Source organism: Haliotis asinina, chromosome 8, assembly GCF_037392515.1.
Source record: "Haliotis asinina isolate JCU_RB_2024 chromosome 8, JCU_Hal_asi_v2, whole genome shotgun sequence".
Taxonomy (NCBI): Eukaryota; Metazoa; Mollusca; class Gastropoda; order Lepetellida; family Haliotidae; genus Haliotis; species Haliotis asinina.
This window is the reverse complement of record NC_090287.1, coordinates 8116616-8141624: the sequence shown is the minus strand read 5'-3', so window position 1 is coordinate 8141624 and position 25009 is coordinate 8116616. Positions and strand designations below refer to the sequence as shown.

Genomic DNA, 25009 nt, shown 5'->3' with positions numbered 1-25009 from the left:
CGTTCAGCCTTTTTACGTTTGACCGTCATAGGTCGCTCAAAGGTTACCTGACACAACCTCCTACTAGGTTTTGTTAGACTCAGTAGTGAAGTTAATGAAATGTACTTAGACTAAGTTTACTTAGACAGATCTATGACTGAAGTTGTTTAACCTGATACCGATTTTTCAATGAATATCTGTTCCTGAGTAACCCGAAATGTCCCAAGGCATGTGTTTCAAGATACAATTAGAATTAGTTTTAAGCAGTTGTCATTAGAGGTGGTAAGATTATTTACTGTCTACTGTCATAAAAATGCTGAGTGTAAACAAACAACACACACAGGTAAGGTTCATCATCACATGTTTCACTTCTGCAAAGTGGAATGATGATGAAGTTGCAATATCAGAGGTGCTGGATATGTTTCCTAATATACAGTGTGTTCCAGATACAATTTAAGCAGATAAATCAGAATTGAGTTCACATTGCTCTTTTGCTGATGCGAACATGCAGAGGTTTATCGTAGTGTGTATGTTCAAACAGTCCCCGCTGGAATGGCAGGTGCTAAAGATCCTTAGACTGGAGGTGCCCTGCCAATGCATGTGCCTAGATATAAACTGGGATACAGACTTGTTCTGGCGCACATGGTGCTACAGATCCTTAGACTGAGTCCAGGTTTGAACTGGGATACAGTCTAATAGGGATCAAATGGCGCTACACATCTGAGTCCTTCGACTGGAGGTGCCTGCTGGGATGCTTGATGGGTCCAGTTAAAAACTGGGATATAGTCTGTACTGGATCACATGGTGTCTTTGGCAACAGATCTGAATCCATAGACTGGAGGTGCCCTGTTGGAACGCTGGGTTAGACCTCTGGCAGTGCATGGGGCCAGTTATAATCTGGTGTTATAGTCTATACTGGAACACATGGTGTCTCCTGCTACAGATGTGCGTCCTTGACTGGGACACTGGATGAGATCCCCAGCAATTCATGGGTTTTCATATAAACTGGGAAACAGTCTATACTTGTGTTTCTACCACTACAGCTCCTGAGATTTGAGTTGCACTGTTAGTATGCTTGGTTAGGTCCTTAACACCTTATGCCTGCCATAAAAATTGCCTTGTATGGGGTGGTCATACTTGGTAACATAGAGGTGCTCATAATATCAATCACTGGTTTGTATGGTCCTGACAGTAGATCAACATTGATCACTTCTTGGGACTGTGTACACCCAACTGTTTGTTTTAAACTGTACACACAAATATCAGCTTGTACTCTGCATACACTCATTTTAGGTAAAACTGTGTACACAAATTTCAGGTCAGCTGTAAATACACAGCTGCATCGCATTTTTCTTGTTCTGTCCTTCACCCTTCCCAGCCCTCGGCAATGACCTCCAGGCATCTCTCACAAGGTGTGGAGGCGGAGCTAGACGTGTAGCGACGGCATCGCTCGCAGATATGGTGCTCTGATGCCATTAGAATCAGCTTGTATTGCTCTGTACTCTGTACACCTGGAAATGAATCCTATATTTGAAGCTGTCTTTTTTCACCAGATAAAATACATGTGTTAGTTCCTAATCCTTCCAAACCTTCAGGTTTCACATGAACCCAGTCTTAGACATTTAATGTAATGGTAAGCAGGCACTTTGAGAAATCTGAAAACAAATATGAAAGAAAATTGGTTTCTAATTTCAGATTTTCTAAACATCTGAAAATTATTCAAATGTGACCCTGTCTAAGACTGTTGGATGTAGGGATGAAACTGGATATCCACTGAAGCAAACATTTGATGGACTTGTTACCTTTCCTATGGACCTTGCAGACTCCATCTACTACATGAGCATCGTCAGGGATGACGGTTGGGACAGCATCTACTAGTGACGTGTGAGACAGTTGCAGCACCTCATTGAGAGGGGAGTCTGTGGATGTCTGTTCAGGCTGCAAGGGCTACACGAAAGAAAAAGATACGAGAATTTCCTTTCGCCCGTATGAAATGTCAAATAGTTAAGTCACAAAAATTGTTAAAATCTAAATATTTTGGAGATTTAAATACTTACCTTACCATAGGTCTATAGCATATTACCTCAAGCTTCGCTTAGTAGGAAATCTGACAGAGTTCAATTGCTATTGAATCTTGAATGGCTACCTCAAATTTGATGATACGGAAGTATCAGGATCTCCCCACTGCACATGCGTGCAGACTCCACGAGAACTTCACTGTTACTTTCCAGTCTGAAGAGTCCGTAGTGGGGAGGAGCATCCAGCATTGGGAGGGACTAACGGCCCTATGGTAAGGTAAGTATTCAAATATCTAAAATATTTAAATTTTAACAAATTCTTTACTTACCTTACCATAGGTCTATAGCATATGGATGCAACAGACAGGACGGTGGTGCAGGACTCCAGAGAACTGTCAAACGTCTATCATCCCACATATGCATCGGGGAAGCCGGACCACTACTGATTCACAAATGCTGTTCACCAGTCTGTCGCAACAATCTCTTGGGAAGGTTAACTGGAACCCGAATCAGAGTAGTAAGTCAAGTACTAAACACTGGAGGGGCACGGTACATTATGTCACGCAAGTACAAGACCAAGGTAAGTAAGATCGTACCTTACAGGGCGGACGGACACGAGTTGCTGTGCAACCACCAATGGTCCAAAAGACTGCAGCCCCTCCACATCTTCCACCACAAGGTCCTGTAAGTAATGGCTAGCAAACACTGTAGCAGACCACCAGAAGCATCCAGCCATAATGTTGGGAACTGTACAGTTTCTGTGCAGAGCCATTGTTGATGCTAGCGATTGAATCTCGTGCGGGTTGTTAGACGACAAGTGCAGAAGATTCTGTGCATCGTAAGCCGCCTGGATGGACTGCCTCAACCACAAGGCTACGATGTTCCTAGTGACTTCCCCTCTAGTAGTTATAGAAAAGGGCAGGAACAACCTCTTCCTAGTTCCCCGACAAGGAGAGAACTTCCTGATATATAATCCGAGGGCCCGAACCGGACAGAGTAACTGCTCTTCCCGATCCAGGAAATCCCAGAGAAGGCCCAAGTGTACAGCCCCATGTCTGGTCTGTTCAAACCGTACCCTAGTCACATCCAGCACGTGAATTTCAATAACTCTCGCCGCTGTAGCTAGAGCCAACAGAAACACCGTCTTCCTCGTTAAGTTGTCAAACGATGACCTGTCCAGCGGCTCGTAGGGGCGACCTCTCAAGTACTGTAGCACAATGTTCAGGTCCCATGCAGGCGGATGGAACTTAACCCTTTGGTCCTCCAGCTTGAATGCCTTCAATATAGCAACCAGTTCTTTGAGACCTTTCTATCTCCTCTGACAGCTAACACTGAGTTTAATGCTAACAGGTAAGTCCCAATGGTACTGTCCTTGAGTTTCCTCAAGCACCGTAAATAACGAAAAACTCCGCCAGGAACTGGGATGACGCTACAACAGGTCCTGCGACTGTGACACAGAACTTCTCAATTGTAGCCCACTTGTCATCATAGAGTGACTGAGTGGAATTTCTGTGCGCCCAGGCAATGATCTTTGCCACTTGAGGTGAGTACACCTTGGCCCTCAAAGTCCTTTACAGATGGTCCAGGCGCATAGATGAAACTGTGCCGGATCCGGGTGCAGTGACTGACTGTGGGTAATGGCGTAGCAACTGGTCCCACTCTGGAAGCCGGAATGAACCACGTCCTCCCTGGCCACCAGGGTGCAACCAAAAGCAGACGGATCGTCACCATGAGCTTGAGTTTCATCACTACCGCTGGTACTAGCGCTGGCAGAGGGAAGGTATACGCGTCCAGTCCCTCCCATGACATTGACAGAGTGTTGAGCGCCCAAGCTGCCGGGTCTGGTATCGGAGACACGTACACTGGAAGTTGAGCATTGAACCTTGTGGCAAATAGGTCTATCAGTGGGTGCCCGTGATCCTGACATATCAGCAGAAATATCTCCTGGTGAAGCATCCATTCAGTCGGGGACATCTTCCCTGGTCGAGAAAGGGCATTGGCTAGGACGTTGCTGCAACCTGGGATATGATGAACTCTGGTCTTGATGCCATTTGCATCTAGAACACTAAGCAGAACATCTGATCCAGTAGGGACTTGGACCTGGTGGTCCCCTGTCTCAAAATCAGCCATACGACAGTCGCGTTGTCTGAAACAATCAACAGGTTGGAGTGGCGTAGTAGTGGCGCCCAGTGGCCTATAGCTAGAATCACTGCCTCCAGCACAAGATTCTTGATGTGCCACCCTGCTTCTATGTCGGACCGAGGTTGTCTGATCGTTGAGATGCACACCCCAGCCCTTGAGTGACGTGTCGACAAATAGTTCTTGGTCCTGGCACAAACTTGGTCAAGCAAACTCTGTCACAGACGTTCGACTCAACCGTCCACCACCGCAGGTATTGGTGTAGACAGATCATCTGCCTGTATGTACGGGAGGAGGTACCTCTGTAACGGCTGTAGCATCATGCGCCCTGTTAAGTCCTGCGCCAGCGTCAGTAGGCCCAATAGAGACTGCGACTCCTTGAGAAGCAATGGCTCTGACAGTCCCTTCGCTACAGACCAGGAAATCTTCTCCCACCAGTTGAGAGGGATCCAAACACGGTCAGACTGTGTCTGGGTCAGGCCCCTGATAAACACCAATTCCTGCGTGGGATGCAACTGCAATTTTTCCCGGTTGATTATCCACCCTAACTGCTCCTGGAGATGGATGGCAGAGTCTAGCATAGCAACTGAGGTTCGAACTGGTTGAGAAGACAGTTGTCTATGTATGGGTTGAACTCTATCTGCCTGAGATGAAGAAATCCACTGATGGGTGTCGTGATTCTAGTAAATAGCCACTGGGCCGTGGAAATGCCAAACAGCCGTTGAACACAAACCTCAGAAACTTCCTGTGAGCTGGGTAGATGGGGATGTGCAGATATGCTTCCTGTATGTCGAGACTTCAAGCCACGTTCCCGGGACCAGCTTGAGGTGCAGCTGTTCCAGAGACACCATCTTGAAGTGAGGAGGCTCCATCAAGTAATGATTGTTGAACGCTGCCATGTTGTGGATCATGCGTAACTTGTTGGAGTCCTTCTTGGGAATGAAGAAGATCGGAGACTAGAACCCTGGCGAGAGGTTTGGGTCCAACACTTCCTCGATGGCACACTTCCCTTGTAACACCTCGATGTTGTCTGCAGCAACTGGCGCTGTGACTCTGGATACACCCATGCCAACGGCTGAGATGTTTACTGGGGATGGTAGGGGCATCCCTGGTTGCGTCTGAAGGCTTGAGACGATCGACTGCAATGTTGTCCTGGCCACAACCTCTCGTAAAGGCAGATCTGAGAGACTCCCTCTTGGGGACGTAATGTTTCTTCCCCCTGCTGCGTGTTGCAGTTCTGTCACAAAAGGCAGAAGACAGGGTCTCAAATGCTGAAGACACATTAGTTCCGCATGCTCCTTACAAACGCCGACCGGGATTGTGACCCCCTTCTCCTTCTCCTATGGTGAAGAGATCTGGAAGAGGATCAGCGAAGTCGATAGGTGGCATCAGCGTTGGCATCGGCAATGGCATCAGTGTCTGCATCAGCGTCAGCTCCACCCTTGCCAAAGTATCAGACACTGCCCCATGCGCCTCCAGCGCTGTCTGCAACTCTGGTGTACAAGGCGCCAATAATCGGGATCCTGAAGAGGACGCAGACAAACGAGACATCTAACTTCTGAGTTTTCCTCTTCCTAACCACAGCCAGGAAAACTTTAAACTCTGCACTTGTCAAGCCCGTACACGCTGCACATCGCTGCTCGTGGATGCATGACACTGTAGCACAATCCAGACACCAGGGATGGGGATCCTTGCCAGACTTCAGGCCTTTACACACCACGCACAAGTGTCATGTCATACACAACTACTGTAATAAAACGAAATATAAAAGTGACAATAAGGATAAATGAAGAACACCCTTTACCACATAATGGACTGCTCCACTTGCACATGCAGCAGCTCTTTGCAACTGACAAGTGAATTGGCTGCCCCTCCGATAAGGACAGCAAAATTACAGTAGATACAGAAACATCTGACAAAAAATGAAACACAAAAGCTTAGATATGGTAGAAGAATTATCAACAGAAACCAAACCGCCAACACAAAACTGATCCGCTTAAAATCATGAAGGCAACATCAAAAAAGAAGGGATACGACCGTGTCGCGTAAGAGGTAGTCGACAAGTGTACGATAACAAATTTATACATTATAACCGACACAAAGATTGAAAATATTACATACCACGAGACCAAGGACCTGTAAAAGGAATCAGTGCAAAAGCGTAGTAAATCTTTATTAGCTGAAAAAAGGTAGCAACTCAAACACGTCTAAACAAGTTGACACTTGAAGTAAAAGTGAAGTTCTCATGGAGTCTGCGCGCATGCACAGTGGGGAGATCCAGATACTTCTGTATCATTACAGTCGTTGAATTCGAGGTAGCCATTCAAGATTGAATAGCAATTCAACTCTGTCAGATCTCCTACTAAGTGAAGCTTGAGGTAATATGCTACAGACCTATGGTAAGGTAAGTGAAAAATATTATAATTATTTGTCAAATTTTTTATACCTAATTTTATGAAACTGACAACTATGGGTAGCTGTTTATTATGGCTCTGGACTCAATCTAAACAAACTGTAAAAAACTACATATATCTGTACCAGACAATCCAGCGATCGAGATTGTGTGGCAGTCCACCCTGTCAGGGTAGCCATAAACAACTTGAACCACATTGTCTGACTCAAGCAGACAGTTCTCATGACCAACATAGGTTCCTGTGGACCCAGTCTGTAGACCCAGTCTGGAAACCCCTTACTGGTAAACACATATAAGATGATCCACGACCTGACAAATGTCCCCAATTTGCATACTTGGGAACACCCCACAGAATGATCCACTTGAAACAAGAGGGAGACAAGTTGTCTGATAAATATCGAGAAGTTCATCTTCCCCATGCGGTTCACGCATGAATTGTTATAGCACACTTGATTTGGGAACAGGTACAATCCCAACGAACTGAATCAACACAATATACTGAGCAAATATGTTTAGGACCACCGATCCATTTCACGAAGCAAATGACATTTTCCTGTTGTTTTTTTAACAAAATTGTTGAATATCTCAAATGCTTGTCAATGCCCCAATCATCTATTTGTCTTCGTCTTAACTAAAGGTTAGCGTGGAATATCAGTATCTTATGCCTGAAATTGCAGTCTTATCTTTTGAAGGAATATGCGGCGTTGATTTCATGTCACGGTTAGCATGTATTGCACATGCATGATCGTCAAGCTACCTGTAGCTGCCAAGTGTACTCGCCCAATTCGTTGTACCGCCTCTCTTGTCACAAATGTGTTTAGTGCGCAGGATCATCTAATATGTGTCTAGCAGTAAGCATGGATGATCTTGCATTACCTTTAATGTTTCGGCAAGGTCATGACTAGCAAAGATGACAGCATCAAACTCTAAAGGGCTTTCGCTGCCCAGGACCTGGTTTATATCATCTTTGATGGTGAACGCTGGCTCTAGGGTGCGGGCAATGGCAGGGTTGTTCCATTCTGGTGGGAGGCCGAACCAGCCACTCCGGAATACACTCTTCACACCTTGAAGACACACAGCCAAATAGTAATGTGAATTATGAGACTAAAGTAAACATGCAAACAATGTGCCATAGGTTCCTGAAACAAATACTACGTCATGACAAATAAAGTCATAAAAGGATGCATACATTTTTTACTCTTTAAACTCAATACACAATTCTGATATAAAATCCAAATAATACTGCAGACATCTGCACATTATTACTATGAGAAGAATTTATTCATCTGATCCTATTGATTACAATGCTTGCATAATGTCATATCCGGCAGTATTTCAGCTGCATAATGGTGGCTTGTAAATTATCGAGTCTGGACCAGACTATCCTGTGATCGATGTTATGAGCAGTGATTCACTCGATCAGGCCAGGTTGAAATACTACTGGCCTGTCAACTGCTCCACTGTGTTGTGTCATGTTGTGACATACTTGTGTTTTGATTCTGTTCACATATTTACAAAATGCTGAGTTCCACCTAGGTTTTTAACATGCTCATACGACTAGAATAGAATGTTGGAGACCTACTCAAACAGGAAATCCCCACATGTTAGGTTCTAAATGGAAACTAATTATAATGTATAGACTGTAAACAAAATTGATCAAATACTGATGGAAAACTTCATGTAGCATGTATATGAACATTGGGCAATGTTCCATGTCAATCACAACCTAGAAAGTTAGACAGGCATCAACCAGTACCATCTATGTGTTCTGCTCCAGGGTGGTGAAGGAAGACCTCCTCAGCCAGGTAAGGTAGGATAGGGGCCAGGGTCCTGACCATTACATCAAGCAGGTGGTACTGGACAGACTGGGTAGATCGCCGTGGGAGGGAGGCAGTCGCGCCGCAGTAACATCTGAAATCGGGAACATGTCGCCCAGGACATCATAACACAATATAAAAACCTCAGATGTCATATTTGTGTCATTTTGGAGGTTATTTTATTCTCAGGTAAACCTCCTTTCAGGGTCATATACAGTCTCCCTGGGACATTCATTCTACAGAATTTTCCTGGGACATTCCATACAATACTCCAAACTTGGCCCTGAAAGTAGGTTCTCACAAAATGAACACTTTCAACATCTACATTCATGCGTTTGAAATCAATTGAAAAATGTCATCAAAGTGCAAATTGAAGGTGCAAATGTTTTCCCTCTCTGGATCCTTTCCGCATCTTTCAGATCTTGAATTGGACGCTCTACCTCACAGCTACTGCGCCAATGAAGATTTTGGTGTTAAATTATCTATTTATGGTTACACCTGCTTTTATTACATAGATTTTACTATGGCTTCGGTTACTGTTATGTATTTTTATCACTTAATCATCTAATTATCCATCATTGACAGATTATTAGACTGATTTTGTTAAATCTGTTGTATTTTCCTTTGATATTAGCCTTTGCCTGACTTTCTCTCACACTGTAAACAGTAGCCTTTACATGACTTACTCTCACACTGTAAACATTAGCCTTTACATGACTTACTCTCACACTGTAAACATTTGCCTTTGCCTGACTTACTCTCACACTGTAAACATTAGCCTTTACATGACTTACTCTCACACTGTAAACATTATCCTTCGCCTGACTTACTCTCACACTATAAACATTAGCCTTTGCGTAACTTACTCTCACATTGAAAACATTAGCCTTTGCCTGACTTACACTAACACTGTAAAACATTAGCCTTTACCTGACTTACTCTCACATTGAAAACATTAGCCTTTGCCTGACTTGCTCTCCCACGTTAAACATTAGCCTTTGCCTAACTTACTCTCACATTGAAAACAAATTAAACATTAGCCTGACTTACTCTCACATTGCAAACATAAACTAAGGTCTGAAACATGAATTAGTGTCTGACCTGTCCTTAGTGATGGTGAAGTAGAAGCGGGACATATGTGTGTTGATGAACTTCTCCAGGTGGCGCAGTATCTGGTTGTAGCTGTAGCTGTCGTAGGATGCCATTACCTGGAGGAGGAACACAGCTCGGCATTAACAAGTGAGTGAGTGAGCTGTGTTTGGATGCAATTGCATGTGGAACTACCTTCATTTGGGAAGGAAGTTGTAAGGCTGATAGTTTGGGTTCATAATTAAAAGACATTGTTTCAATAACCTCATCCTGTCATACTGGTAAAACAATTTCAGAAATCTCACAAAGACAAGGCTTGTGTATTTAATTAGTTCACCACTTACTTTGAAAAGTAACGATAAAATATTTATATGAGATTAGAGTGGATAATATAAATGATGTATTCCACGCTAGTGCAAGTAGGTTTGGCTGTTCCCTCCAAAGTATGTCCTTGTCACCTTGTCTGCGAAGCTGTGCAGGAGATGGAGCATGTACTGATCCTGTGGGAGGAGACAGTCATATGTCACGAGGTGTGATGTGGGCTGGAAGTCAGCCAGGTTGCCCAGCAGGTATCGCAGACTCTTCCTCACCTGCAACAGACAGACCAAGATCCACGAACATAGTAACAAGGAACGGTCTTTGGGCTACAATGACCCCTTGCTACTATAACACAGACAAATAGAGTCATAGTCTTGAGATTGCTATGTGCAAGTCGGCCCTGCTGACAATGCTGCTACCACAGCATAGGTCAAACTTTGTTTACACTCTAAAGCTACAACTTGTGTTAGTTTCCTTTGTGTTATATTCATGACATTACAAACCTAGAATCTCTCGATGTTGAGAGACTTTATGAGTGACACACACCTTTTACATAGAATCTCTCGATGTTGAAAGACTTTATGAGTGACACACATCTTTTACATAGAATCACTCGATGTTGAAAGACTTTGTGAGTGACACACATCTTTTACATAGAATCTCTCGATGTTGAAAGACTTTGTGAGTGACACACATCTTTTACATAGAATCTCTCGATGTTGAAAGACTTTGTGAGTGACACACATCTTTTACATAGAATCTCTCGATGTTGAAAGACTTTGTGAGTGACACACATCTTTTACATAGAATCTCTCGATGTTGAAAGACTTTGTGAGTGACACACATCTTTTACATAGAATCTCTCGATGTTGAAACACTTTATGACTGACACACATCTTTTACATAGAATCTCTCGATGTTGAAACACTTTATGAGTGACACACATCTTTTACATAGAATCTCTCGATGTTGAGAGACTTTGTGAGTGACACACATCTTTTACATAGAATCTCTCGATGTTGAGAGACTTTGTGAGTGACACACATCTTTTACATAGAATCTCTCGATGTTGAGAGACTTTGTGAGTGACACACATCTTTTACATAGAATCTCTCGATGTTGAAAGACTTTATGAGTGACACACATCTTTTACATAGAATCTCTCAATGTTGAAAGACTTTATGAGTGACACACATCTTTTACATAGAATCTCTCGATGTTGAGAGACTTTGTGAGTGACACACATCTTTTACATAGAATCTCTCGATGTTGAAAGACTCTATGAGTGACACACATCTTTTACATAGAATCTCTCGATGTTGAGAGACTTTGTGAGTGACATACATCTTTTACATAGAATCTCTCGATGTTGAGAGACTTTGTGAGTGACATACATCTTTTACATAGAATCTCTCGATGTTGAAAACTTTAGGAGTGACACACATCTTTTACATGACTCAAAAATAACCACTGTTGGGTGTTGACAAAGTTCGGGGGGTTTCACCAATGTCACATTAAAAATAGGAGAAAAAGAGGGTTTGAGGCCTTCAACACATAAGACAGAGAAGAAGATATATTCTCTATGTAACTGGAGACAATGTTCAACATGTGTCCTTAAACTCATATTCTCTCCCTACATTACATCCGGGTCCTCACAACGTTTCTCAAAGGCATAACATCCTCTGCCTAAATCAAATGCATCATACTCTCTAACAAGAAGTGAGACCCCATAACCTTTCTCTGCAAAATAGTCTCACACACACTGCTTACAATGAAAGCTTCACGTATTCTTTCTACACACCCTTGCACACTCTCTCTACACCCAACGCTTCACACCATCTGAACCCTTTCCTTGCACCCCAACCTATCCCTACACCTCACACTCTCTATTCTCCCTTCACGATGATCTCCATGTTTACTTACATTAAACATGTCCTCCACGCAGCGCTCCAGTATTGAAGGCCCAATCATCACAATGTTCTTGAGGTGAGCATGAGCCACCCACCATCTCATCACGTCTGCTCCATATGCTGGAGACATTTTCTTGTTCTGGGTGAAAAGTCACATTAACACTCAGACCTATACACACATCGTGATTCACTTTCTGAATTTAGTATCTTATAGTTTTCACTGTTATGTACACATCGATATTCTGTTATCTTGTACCTTTTATTGTCACTTTCTTAACAAAGACATAATGTTCCTTTCTGATCATGTTGTACTTGAACCTTATAAAGATGCTGTCATTTCTGACCATTCACTATTTGGTACAGAAGCCTGAATATAACTGTCTCTATTTGAAGTATCACTCTCTACAAACACATATATTTTTGATCAAAGTCAGTGTTTTGTTCAAAGGTCATTATTCAAACTCTGCATGTATGTCAGTTACACATACAGTATTGGTCCCCATTTTCAGTTTCCTGTCTACATACTGGCATAGTCTTGTGATAAGAGAATCAACATGTGTGATCAAACATCTGAACATGGTGTGTGAAATGTTTGTCTTCACCTGTCAGATAGGACAACTAGAAATACATCATTCCTGTCAATCTGTAACAAGTACCTAAAAGGTTTCCAACAAAACAGCATGCTTTCTCCATTGAGTGTTCTCTGTGAAGCATAAATACTATCAGTAAACTGGAGCATCTTATCTGTCCATGTGATGCTGGCGTAGACAGAGTATACTGTAACTTTCCAGGGGACATGGAAACATGACTACTGGTCTTGGACAATATACCATTAAAAAAAAGTAGGGGATAATTGATTTTGTGAGTATACCACTAACTAATGCCAATATATCCATACAGCTGAAACATTTCCAAAGGAATTGAATAAATTGTCACATTTTCCTTTAATATCTCTCAATCATCTCTTTCCTCCTTGGCTTCATCACTTGCATTTAATAATTCTTGTAAATCCAGTATCCCTTACTTTTATTTAACAGTATATTACTGTGGTTAAGGATCATAAGTTTTAAGATAGTCATACCCCGTACTTTGAGGTTCAGAGAGCAGATCATACATTGACGGACAGTGAGGGCTGGTCACACTTTAAGGGTCATGAGTTTTGAGTCATACTTTGAAGGTGACTAAACTTTTGCCACACTTTGATGGACAGTGAGAGCTGGTTATTCTTTGAGGCACAGCAAGGGCCAGTCATACCCTCCTCTGCTTGTGTCTGATCTTACTTTTCCACCATTGATGACCACAGCAGGATCAACAACATTCCCCTCAGACTTCGACATCTTCCGACCTTCCTCGTCGGTTGTGAAACCATGGACAATCAAGTTTCTGCAATATCAGATTACATATATACACCACCACATCACAAACATAAATGGGGGATGTTGGAGAACAAAGATGGACATAACATTTGAAACTATCCTTCAAACCACCAGGTCCTACCTGTATGGGGGCTTGTCGTTGACAGCAACACTTGTGAGCAGAGATGTCTGGAACCAACATCCATACTGGTCCTTGCCCTCCAAGTACACATCGGCCTGACTGCCACAGTCTGAGGACAGACGACAGTGGTACAACAGTGTACTCATGAAACAGGAAAACAGAGGCACAACTCTTGCTACATTAAAATAGAGTTAGACTGTGAAAGGCCTGAGTAAAATTCACCTTTGAGCACAGTTGCCCAGGATGTTCCACTGTCAAACCAGATGTCGAGGATGTCTTGTCCTTTGCAGTAGTCTGCACTTGTGCCTTGATGCGGCTGAAACACAAGAGACAAAGTAAACCTCACTACCATGGTAGGTGCAATAGGATAGGTGGGTAAAAAACAGCAGGAAATGGCAAACAAAACTTACGTTGACCATATACATAGGTGACTCAGGACCATTTCAGATCTTGGTACAACCCAAAGAAAGACATTTTCAGGCTAACAAAAATTTCATCAGTACATAAGTTGAGCATGACCTTGAACTTTTTAAAGTCACCAAAACATACAAATGTGGTACACATGACAAGATAGGCAGGGGCACAGACAGGGACAAAGGCAAGGACAGGGTCAGGGTCAAAGGCAAGGTCAGGGTCAGGGTCAATGGCAAGGACAGGGTAAGGGTTAGGGTCAAAGGCAAGGACAGGGGCAGGATCAAGGACAGGGGCAAGGGTCATGAGTCTAACCCCTGGCACTGACCTGCAGCAGATGGTCAGGCAGCAGGTCAACCATGTCCATGGTCCACCAGAAGTCTGGGCCATACTCCAGCAGCAGATGCTGAATATGGCTCATTATGTCTCTGCAAGGCACCCAAAATCAAAACCAATAGCATCATTTTTATAATATTGTATAATGGAAATAATAAAATTTTGACAAATGTAATGTTATATTTGGGTTTGCACTTCCTTAGGAAAGTACACATTGTCACATTTTAGGGGATACTGAGTCCACAAAGGATTTTAAATTCACACTCTCAAATGAAAGCACCTTATCACCAGATCACAGAGTCTGCAAGTTTTAAGTGTTTATGCATTTTCTCTAGTCAAAGCTATGAACACACAATGCCAGATGTTGGACTTTCAATTTTGTTGAGAGGGTTAAATATTTTCTTTGAATCATTGTAATCCCAACTGGAGCTCACCTGGTCAGCAGTGGTTCCCTGGTCAGTTTGTGGTAGAAGACAGGGATGGGCAGTCCCCAAGCCCTCTGTCGTGAGATGCACCAGTATGTCCTGCTGCCCAGCTGCTGAAGCATGCCCTGCTCTGAGTTTGGGGGGTAGATCCGAACATCCTTCAGACTCGCCTCAACAAACAGTCATGACTCAAGAATAATATTTCATCAATCAAACAACTTTTCTTGACAAAAACATAACAATACCATTACAGTGCATTTAAGAAATTACCAGGACCATTCACTAGCAACACTTTAGGAACAGGTGCTTGTTACTGGGCCAATTTTCTCATCTAACCATAAGTATTTTATTATGGCTTGAAGGTATTTAAGTCACAGCCTTCTTGTCAGTATGTATGCTAGAGAGTGATGCAAGCTGGAGGGGGGCTGTGCAGCTGTGAAACCCATGAGCTACGATAGGCAGCTCACCAAGTATTTGGGGAAGGTATGCAAGATTCAAATAGTTTTGAGTGACACAAATGTGAAATATTCAAATGGCAACACTATTACACTCAATTTTTATTATCTGGTTTTCAGATTATGATTTTTAAAACCAGTATAAAGCGGTGTTATCATAATAAAACTGTAAAATATTTACATTGCTACCAAAGAAATATCACAAACTGAAAACTTTCATCAAAACAATTCAGACAGCTCAGAATGTTCTCCCCTGTCCCACTTCGAATATCCATATAAATCCTTGAGTGATGCCTTAGTATTCACTTATATCACACTAGTGTAGTATGTGCATTGTTTTTGCAGGTTTTTACTCTTCAAAACAACCCCATGAAATGCCTAGGTTTGTCCAATGAGACACAGATAAATTGTTCATATGCTTAAATAAGAATTCATTCCACATCTATGAATAGACAACTGAAATCCACAAACCACAGCCCTGTCCCGGAGTTTTGATGTGTTGATGAACCACTGCTTGCTGGCACGGATTATCACTGGTTTCTTGGTCCGCCAGTCATAAGGGTAGCTGTGAGTGAAATCCTCCAGGTGGAGAACATGGGATCCCAGCTGACTCAACACTGGGAATACAGAAGGCACAGACATGTATTCTATAATGGCGTGTTATGAACATATTTAGTCTGGAACGTGACATGCAAACAAGTTGAGTACTTCTTCATTCATCTTCAGGAAAGCCATTCCACAAGGCTTGATATTTCATCTTCTAAATCACTCTTTAATATTATACTGTCATGCAGTGCTACATTTCTCATATGTGGAAAAGGTAATAACATCTTTAACTAGCCTTAGTCTTGATAACAGTCACCTGGATTTAAGATTACCTGTATCATCTGCATCTTCCCCGACTGTTTTACCTGCCAGGTGAGAACCAACACTGTCCATATACCTGCCTCTCTCATCTACATGACAATCCTGCAACACATGTACACCAGGTACATGTAATACTGAGAGAAGACATGCTTCACAATGTCAGTGTGACAGCTTGATTTAAACACCATTCATGCTTTCTCTAATAACACTGATCTATTTCATTAATTGCAAAGCAATAATATTCAGATTGAGTGAAAGGAGTAATGCTTCCTTTAACTGTAAACCCAGTTATATCACTGCGTATAAATGTCTTGTGAGGAAAGCCTGAACTTGTTTACCACTTCTTTGAAAATCACAAAGATGGATGCAATGCGGACAAACATTACATAATTGGCGTGAGCCTGAATTCAATTCAAGATCAACGTTTTTATATGCATGGCTAAAAGATGCAACTCTGCACAGTTAATTACAGCACCTTCGATGAATGGTCTGTTGACCTGTGCCCTTATTTAGACATAACACGTATCAACACAGAGACAGGTGAAGTTTGCGGTTACTGCATCACTCTAGCCAACATAGATGATTACTGCACAAGAACATTCTAGGATGAACATAAACACAAGCAGTGACCACAATCCACTAAAATAGCTCCAAGTAATCCTTACTACAGGAAGGCCATAGTTGACAGCCAACTGGAAGTCTTCATGGCCGTGAGCTGGCGCCGTGTGGACCAATCCTGTTCCCTTTCCACTAGTCACATGACTTCCTGCCAACAGAGGCAGTTTCCTCCCAGTCAGGGGATGTGTGTAGACACTGTTTTTCAAAACCTCTCCTGCAAGGTAATGTATAAGATAACATTGGTCGAAATGATTCTTGCATTTTTATGACTTCCAAAATTAAAGCAGAAAGCTGTCTAACGTACCTTGTATGGAGCCTACAGGGTGATATGAGTCTGGGAGGAAGGACAAGAGTTTCTCACTGAACTGTTCCTCACACAGGATTACCTCCCTTGTACTGTCATCCTTCCACACTGTGTACCTGTCAATACAATAAAATAACAAAAATATACCATCACATCACACTCCATGAATTTTATTAAATACAGTCTACTGTTAACATGAATTCCACATACTGACAGTATGGTGCGCAGGACTGTACAAGCTGAATGGATTTTAGACTAGGTTATAAGCTGTTTTAAAGGTTCAGTGTGTACAATCCTGGGCATCATATACTGACATTTTATGAACTACTATAACAATATGAGAACTTACAGAAAGTATAGTCAAGAGTAAGTACAAGTTCTTGTGAATCTGAATGAGACTTGTCCGGATGTAAAATGGACCAACCTCCTGTTCATAGTCACATCAAACTGATGATATCCCACTTATTCAAAGCTGTGTCAGGCCAATCAGATTTACACTGTATAATTAGAAAGCAAATGTCTACAAAATTTCAAGACCGTTCTAGCCAAGCAGGTAGCCAGATCATATTCAAGACCATTTAGCCAAGCAGATAGCGAGATTTTGTCAACAAATCATATCGCTTAATAAATTTGAGACAGCTAGGCTTTGTACAAGATGGTTCTAGCCATGAAGATTAATGACTAATACATACCTAATGTCCTTGCCATAGCAGATGGCTTGGTTGAAAGGAAGAGTCCAGGGTGTGGTTGTCCACACGACAGCAGATACCTTACACTCTGATCCTGACAACAAACACTGATCAGTGAACCTTGTGAAATACATGAATACAGGCCATTCAAGCCAAAATACATCATTTCAATCTGTGCATTTTTATACAAGTTTGACAGTATATGCTCACCAACACATTGAGTTATCTCCCCTGGGACGTTGACCAAAGGAAACTTGACATAGACAGATCTGCTGACATGCTGCTCATTGTACTCAAGTTCTGCCTCTGCCAGAGCAGTTCTGTAATCACACATCCACAGGCACTGACTTCGTATCTATCCAGGAACATTTTTTAAAATGTCTCATGACATTAATACTATAATGAAATGTTAATCTGAGAACATGAAAAAAACCTACTCAACAAACTACTGAGTATTTTATCACATTTATAATGTCAAAAGTTCAGACTGATGCAAATGATGCATTTTCAGCGAGGGATAACACTCATATAATCCTGACAAAATTCACACAAAATTGACAGAAACTAATGTTTAGTACAGTGCACCTGGATGATGGAGACCAATAGACTGGCATATAGTCTTCATAAATCAGACCCTGAAATCAAGTAAAAACATTTTACCACAGATATGGTTACCATGCTTACAAAATAAAATAATTCTCTCTACAGCAAGTAAAACAAATGAAAGGTACTGTACCAAACAATACAGTTTCCAGCCCTGAGCATCACCTTTCAGCACCAGACACAAGAAACTATACAAATATGTTCAGTTTAAATGAAGTTTTCAACCAATCATGCACTACAAAAACAAACAAATTATGGTTAAGGGGTGATAATGATATTTATGAAGAAGCATGTACACTGTGAACAGCAGAACCAAACCCCATAAAAGGTATGTATAAAGTATGTAAAATATTGCTGACCCCCTAATACATGTGTACTAAACTGATGTGCCTTGCCAGAACAAAATGGGTGATCCTCCCCTTGAAACCATCATCATCACCCCCACCCCCACCCCCACCCATCATATAAAATGTTAGGGTAACATGAGTGTTAATACAGAGATACAAGATGTAAGGACCTACTTTTTCATACATGTGGAAGAAAGTTTCCCACTGATTGACTTGATAGTCACGGTCGAGTGTTGTGTAACAACTGTCCCAGTCGGCCATTATGCCCCAGCGTTTGAAACTCTCCTTCTGCACTTTGATGGTTTCACGGGCAAATGTTTCAGCTGTTGAATCAATAACAGGTACAATATTTATCATTTAACAACATTGATAAGAAAGAACAAACAACAATCGCGATGAGTGAGTGAGTGAGTGAGTGAGTGAGTGGTTGGTTGGTTGGGTGGTTGGTTGGGGAGTTGTTAGTTTCAACACCCATCTCAGTACTATTCCAGTTATATGGCAGTGACCAATGATAAATTGAGTCTGGGCCAAATAATCTAGTGATTGACATTTTGTGCAATGATCCTGGCCAGTACAGCATGCATGTCATCTAGTTTGTGTATCCAATGCCATTAGTACATTTATGTCAAATATGGTCTGTGTGTTCCATGTATTAACTGGAATCACCATGGAGTGTAAAATACACATTAACAGCTTACCTTTTTTGCGAATATGTAGCTGAGATAACTCCTTTTGGTGGTTGACGGCTTTGAGTTCAATGGGTAACCCGTGACAATCCCAACCTGGCACATAATGTACTTTGTAACCCCGCATCAGTTTGTAGCGATTTGTTATGTCTTTCAGTATCTGCAAAATGTAGCATTTTGAATATGATAGAATTGTTTAGCAGTCAAAAAGGATGGCAAAAAATTCTAAGAATGTCTGACCGATTATTGTGATGATCATGTTCAGCTGCCATCTGGACTGATTTTATCTGAATCATCTTACTGCAGAATAACTAAACACTATCATCAGTGTATGAAATAAGCCCCATCCTACCACCCAAGACTGCCTAGATTTCTGACAGAAGGTCTAAATTTACAGCAAGCCAGCCCAGTGGGCTGGTAAAGATTTCTGATGTTCCATTCAGGTATTTCAGACGTCACATTACACTACAGGATACCTATAAAAATCCAATAAACTGAAACTGATAAAGGTACTGGTAGGTTCTCATTCATCTCAGTATACTACAAGGTGAAGTTTCAGCAGACTGCCATACCTTGTTGACAGCATGCCCAACATGGGTCCTCCCATTAGCGTATGGAGGACCGTCATGAAGCACAAAGGACGCATCTCTAGTCTGAGTTTGCTGCCACTCATACAACTTGTCAAATGCACATGTCTACAAAATAAAAATAGAATGCAATGATGAGTCAATATTCTGTTCTGCAGTTGACAGCTGGCTGACCATATCCAGTGAAAAAACCTATACATCAATACTGTTGCAAGTGTGCTGTGTTTAGCATTTTTACATTAACATACCTATTTACTTTGATAAGCATTGTTATGACAAGACTGAATTGGAATGTTCATTAACCTGATTAAATTAACCAAGGGATCAGACGAGATTCTAAAAACAGATATCTTCCAAATACACCTACATAAAAATGTTTATGATTGGTTAGTGATTTCAACCTGATGAGAGAAAGAAAAACAACAACAACAACATTACAAAAATAGTGATATGAGGGCAAACAGGCTAATCATTCCACCATCAACCATGTATTAAGGTAATAGGACATTAACATGGATTTGGGTTTAGTATCTTTTTAGATTTTTATTAACTCAAATCTTTATTCTATGCACAACAATGAACAATCAGTCAACATATTAGCTTTTAAAGTTTTAAAAAAACTCTTAACATAAGCACTTCGATATAGGTGTATTCCATCTAAGTAAATATACACAAACACTTTTGTCAAATCGTGCATGATAAGTGATTCATTGGTTAATTCTTTGATATATTTTTACAACACAGATCAAGGGGCCATTCTCCTTGCCGTGCTGCCAAGTGCAGATTACACAACATGTAATACATTCACCGCATCAAAACTTTGAGACAAATATTCAGTATACTACACATGAGAACTACCAAATGCAAAACACTGATTGCTACATCCTTGACATATGAGGTGGGGGTGGACTTAAACTAACTTGTCTCTGGAATGAACAATATTTTACAGAAAACAAACAGTTCATAATAAAAAAAATATTATAATGAAAAGAGCCCTGAGACTTTCTTCATTTTCAGAGACTAATTAGTCTAGACAGATTGGTGTGGAATTAGTCTAGACAGATTGGTGTGGACTTAACTGAGTTATTTCAAAAAGTCAAATTGATCCAAGTGTAGACTAATGTTTAGTCTCTGAATACATATAATTTTGATAGTAGCAAACTAACCCTTATAAATTGAAAAGGACACCCAGGGAGACCAGAGATTCAGAACCTGAGGAAATCTAGACTTGTTTCATTTAAGGCCACAGCATTGCAGACAGCACATGTCAGTAAAGAAGATAATGTGGTTCAGGGACTGTGACATGGACCACAGACAAACTGTAGCACAAAGTGGGTTGCGCAGCATAGAGAAAATGACCAGTCTTCTACATGCAAGCGAAGCAAACAAAGGTTGGCAATGTGCTTCCCTCACTTCCGTTTGAAAAATATTTTTCATGTCAAAATAAAATATCACCACCATCAAAGGTATACACCCATTTCTTCACTGGGTTGTGCTCTCAGATTTCCTACCCCAAGATGAACAATTATATATTATTTTATTCAACATTTTAAGTGCAACTCCTGGTATTTCAGACCGTTCTTTGCCTCCATTCCCGCTTCCAGCTACTGGTTCAACGGAGTGAAGGTACAGGAGGGTATTATTCCATATGGAATACCTACAGTTACCTTCCCTGTTTCATCCACTCATTACGCCAGAAGTGTTTTATGTAGAATAAATGTTACGAAAATTCTAACAATAGCAACGACAGAGAAGACAAATAAACTCCAACAGGTTCATGATAAAATTAGGCAATATGGTATATCTTTTTAATTTCTGCGACCCGTGAAAGTCCCGGGGTAGAACCTGCCTTCAGCAACCCATGCTTGCCATAAAAGGCGATATGCTTGTCGTAAGAGGTGACTAACGGGATCGGGTGGTCAGGCTTGCTGACTTGGTTGACACGTCATCGGTTCCCAGTTGTGCAGATCAATGCTCATGTTGTTGATCACTAGATTGTCTGGTCCAGACTCGATTATTAACAGACCGCCGCAATATAGCTGGAATATTGCTGAGTGCGGCGTAAAACTAAACTCCCTCACTCATTTTAATTTCTGCCTATTTTTGTTCTGTCAATCTGTTCAACCAGATACTGGCAGGGGTAATGGAGGCAAAGAACGTTCTGAATACGAGTGGCGCTTAAAATGTTGAATGAAACTTATTTCACGTGAGTAATTACTAAGCATGGGGTAGCAAAACTGAGAGCCAAGTGAGGAAATAGGAGTGTACCTTTGATGGTGGCGATATTTTATTTCGACATGAAAAATATTTTTCGAATCAAAGCGATGGAAGTATGTTGCCAACCTTTGCTAGCTTCGTTCACATATATGAAGACTTGTCATATTCTCTATGCTGCGCAGCCCCATTTGCGCTACAGTTTGCCTGTGGACAGACTAACCCAAGTGTTGAACTGCCATATAGCTGGAATATTGCTGAGTGTGGCGTAAAACTAAACTTACCCAAGTGTTGAAACCACTAGCATTAACTGAGCATGAAGTGAAATCATGACAAATACACAACTGTACACAATTAAACATGGATGGAGCAGTTATTGTTGCATTGGCAACAGCCTGAAAAAAAAATATGGGATTTTTCCATCTGATGGGAATATTCTTTTTTCTCCTTGTAAAGGCCGAATATATTCACTAACGCGGAGCGAATAATATTTCTAATTACGAAACCAAGCAGCAAATTGGTCAGCACCCGCTCCCTCGATCGTGACGGACAAAGGGACTGGGCCCCTGTCCATATTCACAGAATTTCTTCACCCTAAAAAGCGAGGAGGCCGGATGCCCATCATCATTATTTAAAAATATCCATGTTATTCCTTATCTGATTGTAACAAAATATCCCAGCAGTGTAGTTTTTTTTCTGATGCCTGGATGGTATAGTGACTGATCCAATTTGATCCTATTTCTGTGTTTTTTACCTCGATATTTAATCATGGCATGTGAAAATATGACGTCTACATACATGTAGCAAGCCATTTGTTTCATATAAGTCCAAAAGATTGCAAAGCTTTATGTTTAGATAGTTTTGAGGGTTGGTCCAGCTGTTATTGCAAACATCATACGTAAATTTTGGTAGCTATGACTCTGGTTTATTATCTATGATTATTATCTATGCATTATTATCTATGATAATAAAAAACACAGTTGATTTATCTGAATTCGTACACTAATAACTTTGCCATTGGTAGAAAAATCTGAAAATTTTCTTACGTGCAAAAAAACTGATTATAACCATTTACATTTCTTACGTAAAAACGAAGTTCCTCTGGTGTCCTCAAAACAATTTTGGCCCCAAAGTGTTTTCAGGCTGCATTTGACACAGAGATAACATCTTCCTTGCTGTAACTTGCATTTGGTGGTATAAACCTACACATGTTATTTGTCATCATTCACTTGATGGTCAGTTAATGAATTTATAACGGGTATAAATAGTGGTAACGCCACCAAAATTACTCGACATAGGTTCCCATTTGGCATTTCTTCTGTCTGAAGTAAATACTCAACATTATAAATTAAGGTCTGTAGTGGCAAATGTATTGCATGTTATGTAATATTTGCATATAAGTGATGCAAGAGGGTTTATCAAGTGAGTTACAAAAACAAACATTGATCAAAGGATTAACCGATAACACACTGATTGATTAATTACTTCCACAGCGGATTTGTCAAAAAGGCAGTGTTTATGAGTGTAGATTTACATAATCTATACTGAATACACCCTGTCATAAAGGACGAGTGTAAAAACAACATCCTTCCTACAAAGAATTAACCGCCACTGCCTTGACTGATTGATTGTTGCTCATTTTTGGCTAACTAATGGCGAACATCATACAGTTAGTTGCCAGATGAGCTATCCTGGGTGACCAGTGAGATTATGTATACACCAGTGTGAAAATTTCTCAAACGATGTGTCACTTTTTCGCACATTAGACTGTTGAAAGACACAAGACAAAGAGCAGGATTATTTACCAGCTGCAGATGAATGGAATATCATTCTTTTATGTGGATATTGATGGATACATTCCTGAACGAGGCAATAGCCTGACATTGTTGCTATAACTTTCGTCTGTCTTAAACTGAATATTTGCATTTTGTTTTAATTTATTTCTTGTAGCATTCAGCAGAATCTGTATAACAGAAAACATGAACTAGGTCGCTAATAGGGTGTGTGTGAAATATGATTCACGTTGGCAATCTATACAATGTATAGATATTAAAATCATGTTAGAAATTCACTGTAAGTGTAAGCAGAGCATGTGGGTTTGTTTCATTAATTTTCAACATGCATACAAACGTGACAAGGAACTAAATATAAAACCTACACTGACTTCGTTATTTTTCAGTCCTAACAGGTTTTTTTATATCACTGGCAAATGAGTAAACTTCAAGTTGCTTGATTTGTTTTCAAAATAACAAAGTAAAATGACTTCATCTTTGTTGATCAGTCTACACATAAACTACAATGGGAGGCGCAGCAGAGATCATGAACCCGTCACGAATTCTGGGATATCATCCGGATACTCACGAGAGAAAAACAATAACAACAGAAACCACCAGTCCACAGAAATTGCTCCGCATCAGTGCCCCTTTAATGAACATGGGCCCTTAGGTATGCGTTATTATTTACTGGGTATGTATCTGTTGACCTTACAGATAGTAGCTTCGTCAATCTAATGTCACGCTTAGTTGCATTCGTCTGCAAATTGTCTCATGTTAGTGAGTGTTGAAGTTTTGTTTCTCCTCAATAACAGTTGTAGAATTTGACTTTTTCAAAAGAATTTGTTATATGTTGTCTCCATTTGCAATAAGATTTTCGATCATTTTGGAGTGGTTGGTATCTTATACCAGATACTAATGCCAAAGACTTGAATTTGGTTCTCAATATGGGGACTGTTTGAATGCTGTGATATTGTTGCATATTGCAAAGAGCGCTGTAAGACCGTGCTCAGTCAGATTAAATCATGCCTTGTGTTTATTCTGTCCAGAATCTACTTCTGTCTCCTAGCTTTTTACACAATGCTATGTAGTCGAAGGGGTGTTGAAGGGGAACGGAGTATGCGCAGCAGAAAGGGTGCACCATAAATGTGCATTCGTATACATCACCTTTTGTATCTCCAGTTCGCGTTTTGAGGCCACTCCCTCTCTTAGAGATAACGGGAATGGTGTTTTCGGGAGGTTCAGTGTTTCAGAATAGCGTTTGCTTTTGGAGCCTTTCTTAGAGCTGTTGCTACTCTTGTTTCGTGGGAAAAGGAGAAAGTTGTAACATGTCAGCTTTGGTTTTGACACGAACTGTCTACACGAAATACCGATGCAATTTATCATGTTGCCAATTTTCGCAGTACGCCCTCTAACAAAAAATATCTGCCGTAGCTATAAGAAAACAGCATATGACTCTCCTGGGCGCAGCCATGTTTCAAGCCCGCAGAAATCTGACGGCTCAAGTACTGCAGA

The 25009-nt window shown here is 41.0% G+C and overlaps 1 protein-coding gene across 1 annotated transcript; it reads right to left on the bottom strand.

The window, feature by feature from the left end:
- Positions 1 to 328: 328 nt before the first annotated feature.
- Positions 329 to 25004, bottom strand: LOC137293762 (isoleucine--tRNA ligase, mitochondrial-like). The gene is made up of 23 exons (XM_067824476.1): positions 24662 to 25004; positions 19494 to 19616; positions 18934 to 19081; positions 18410 to 18558; positions 17871 to 17920; positions 17496 to 17605; positions 17289 to 17379; positions 16597 to 16712; positions 16340 to 16506; positions 15686 to 15776; positions 15279 to 15424; positions 14362 to 14522; positions 13920 to 14019; positions 13403 to 13496; positions 13181 to 13289; positions 12964 to 13066; positions 11697 to 11822; positions 9914 to 10045; positions 9468 to 9574; positions 8306 to 8460; positions 7426 to 7613; positions 1782 to 1926; positions 329 to 1490 (listed from the first exon to the last, which is right to left on the bottom strand). The coding sequence occupies exons 1-23, from the start codon at positions 24878 to 24880 to the stop codon at positions 1345 to 1347; spliced, it is 2976 nt and encodes a 991-aa protein (XP_067680577.1). The 5' UTR covers positions 24881 to 25004; the 3' UTR covers positions 329 to 1344.
- Between the last annotated feature and the right edge of the window lie 5 nt (positions 25005 to 25009).

What these genes read in the sequence shown, in the direction of transcription:
- LOC137293762 (XM_067824476.1), bottom strand. Translation starts at nt 24,880, where the DNA reads ATGATAAATTGCATCGGTATTTCGTGTAGACAGTTCGTGTCAAAACCA. An exon ending in TTGGGCATGCTGTCAACAAG is followed by an intron (nt 19,082 to 19,493) that starts GTATGGCAGTCT and finishes TACATTTTGCAG; the next exon opens with ATACTGAAAGACATAACAAA. An exon ending in TCAACTATGGCCTTCCTGTA is followed by an intron (nt 15,777 to 16,339) that starts GTAAGGATTACT and finishes CATGTGTTGCAG; the next exon opens with GATTGTCATGTAGATGAGAG.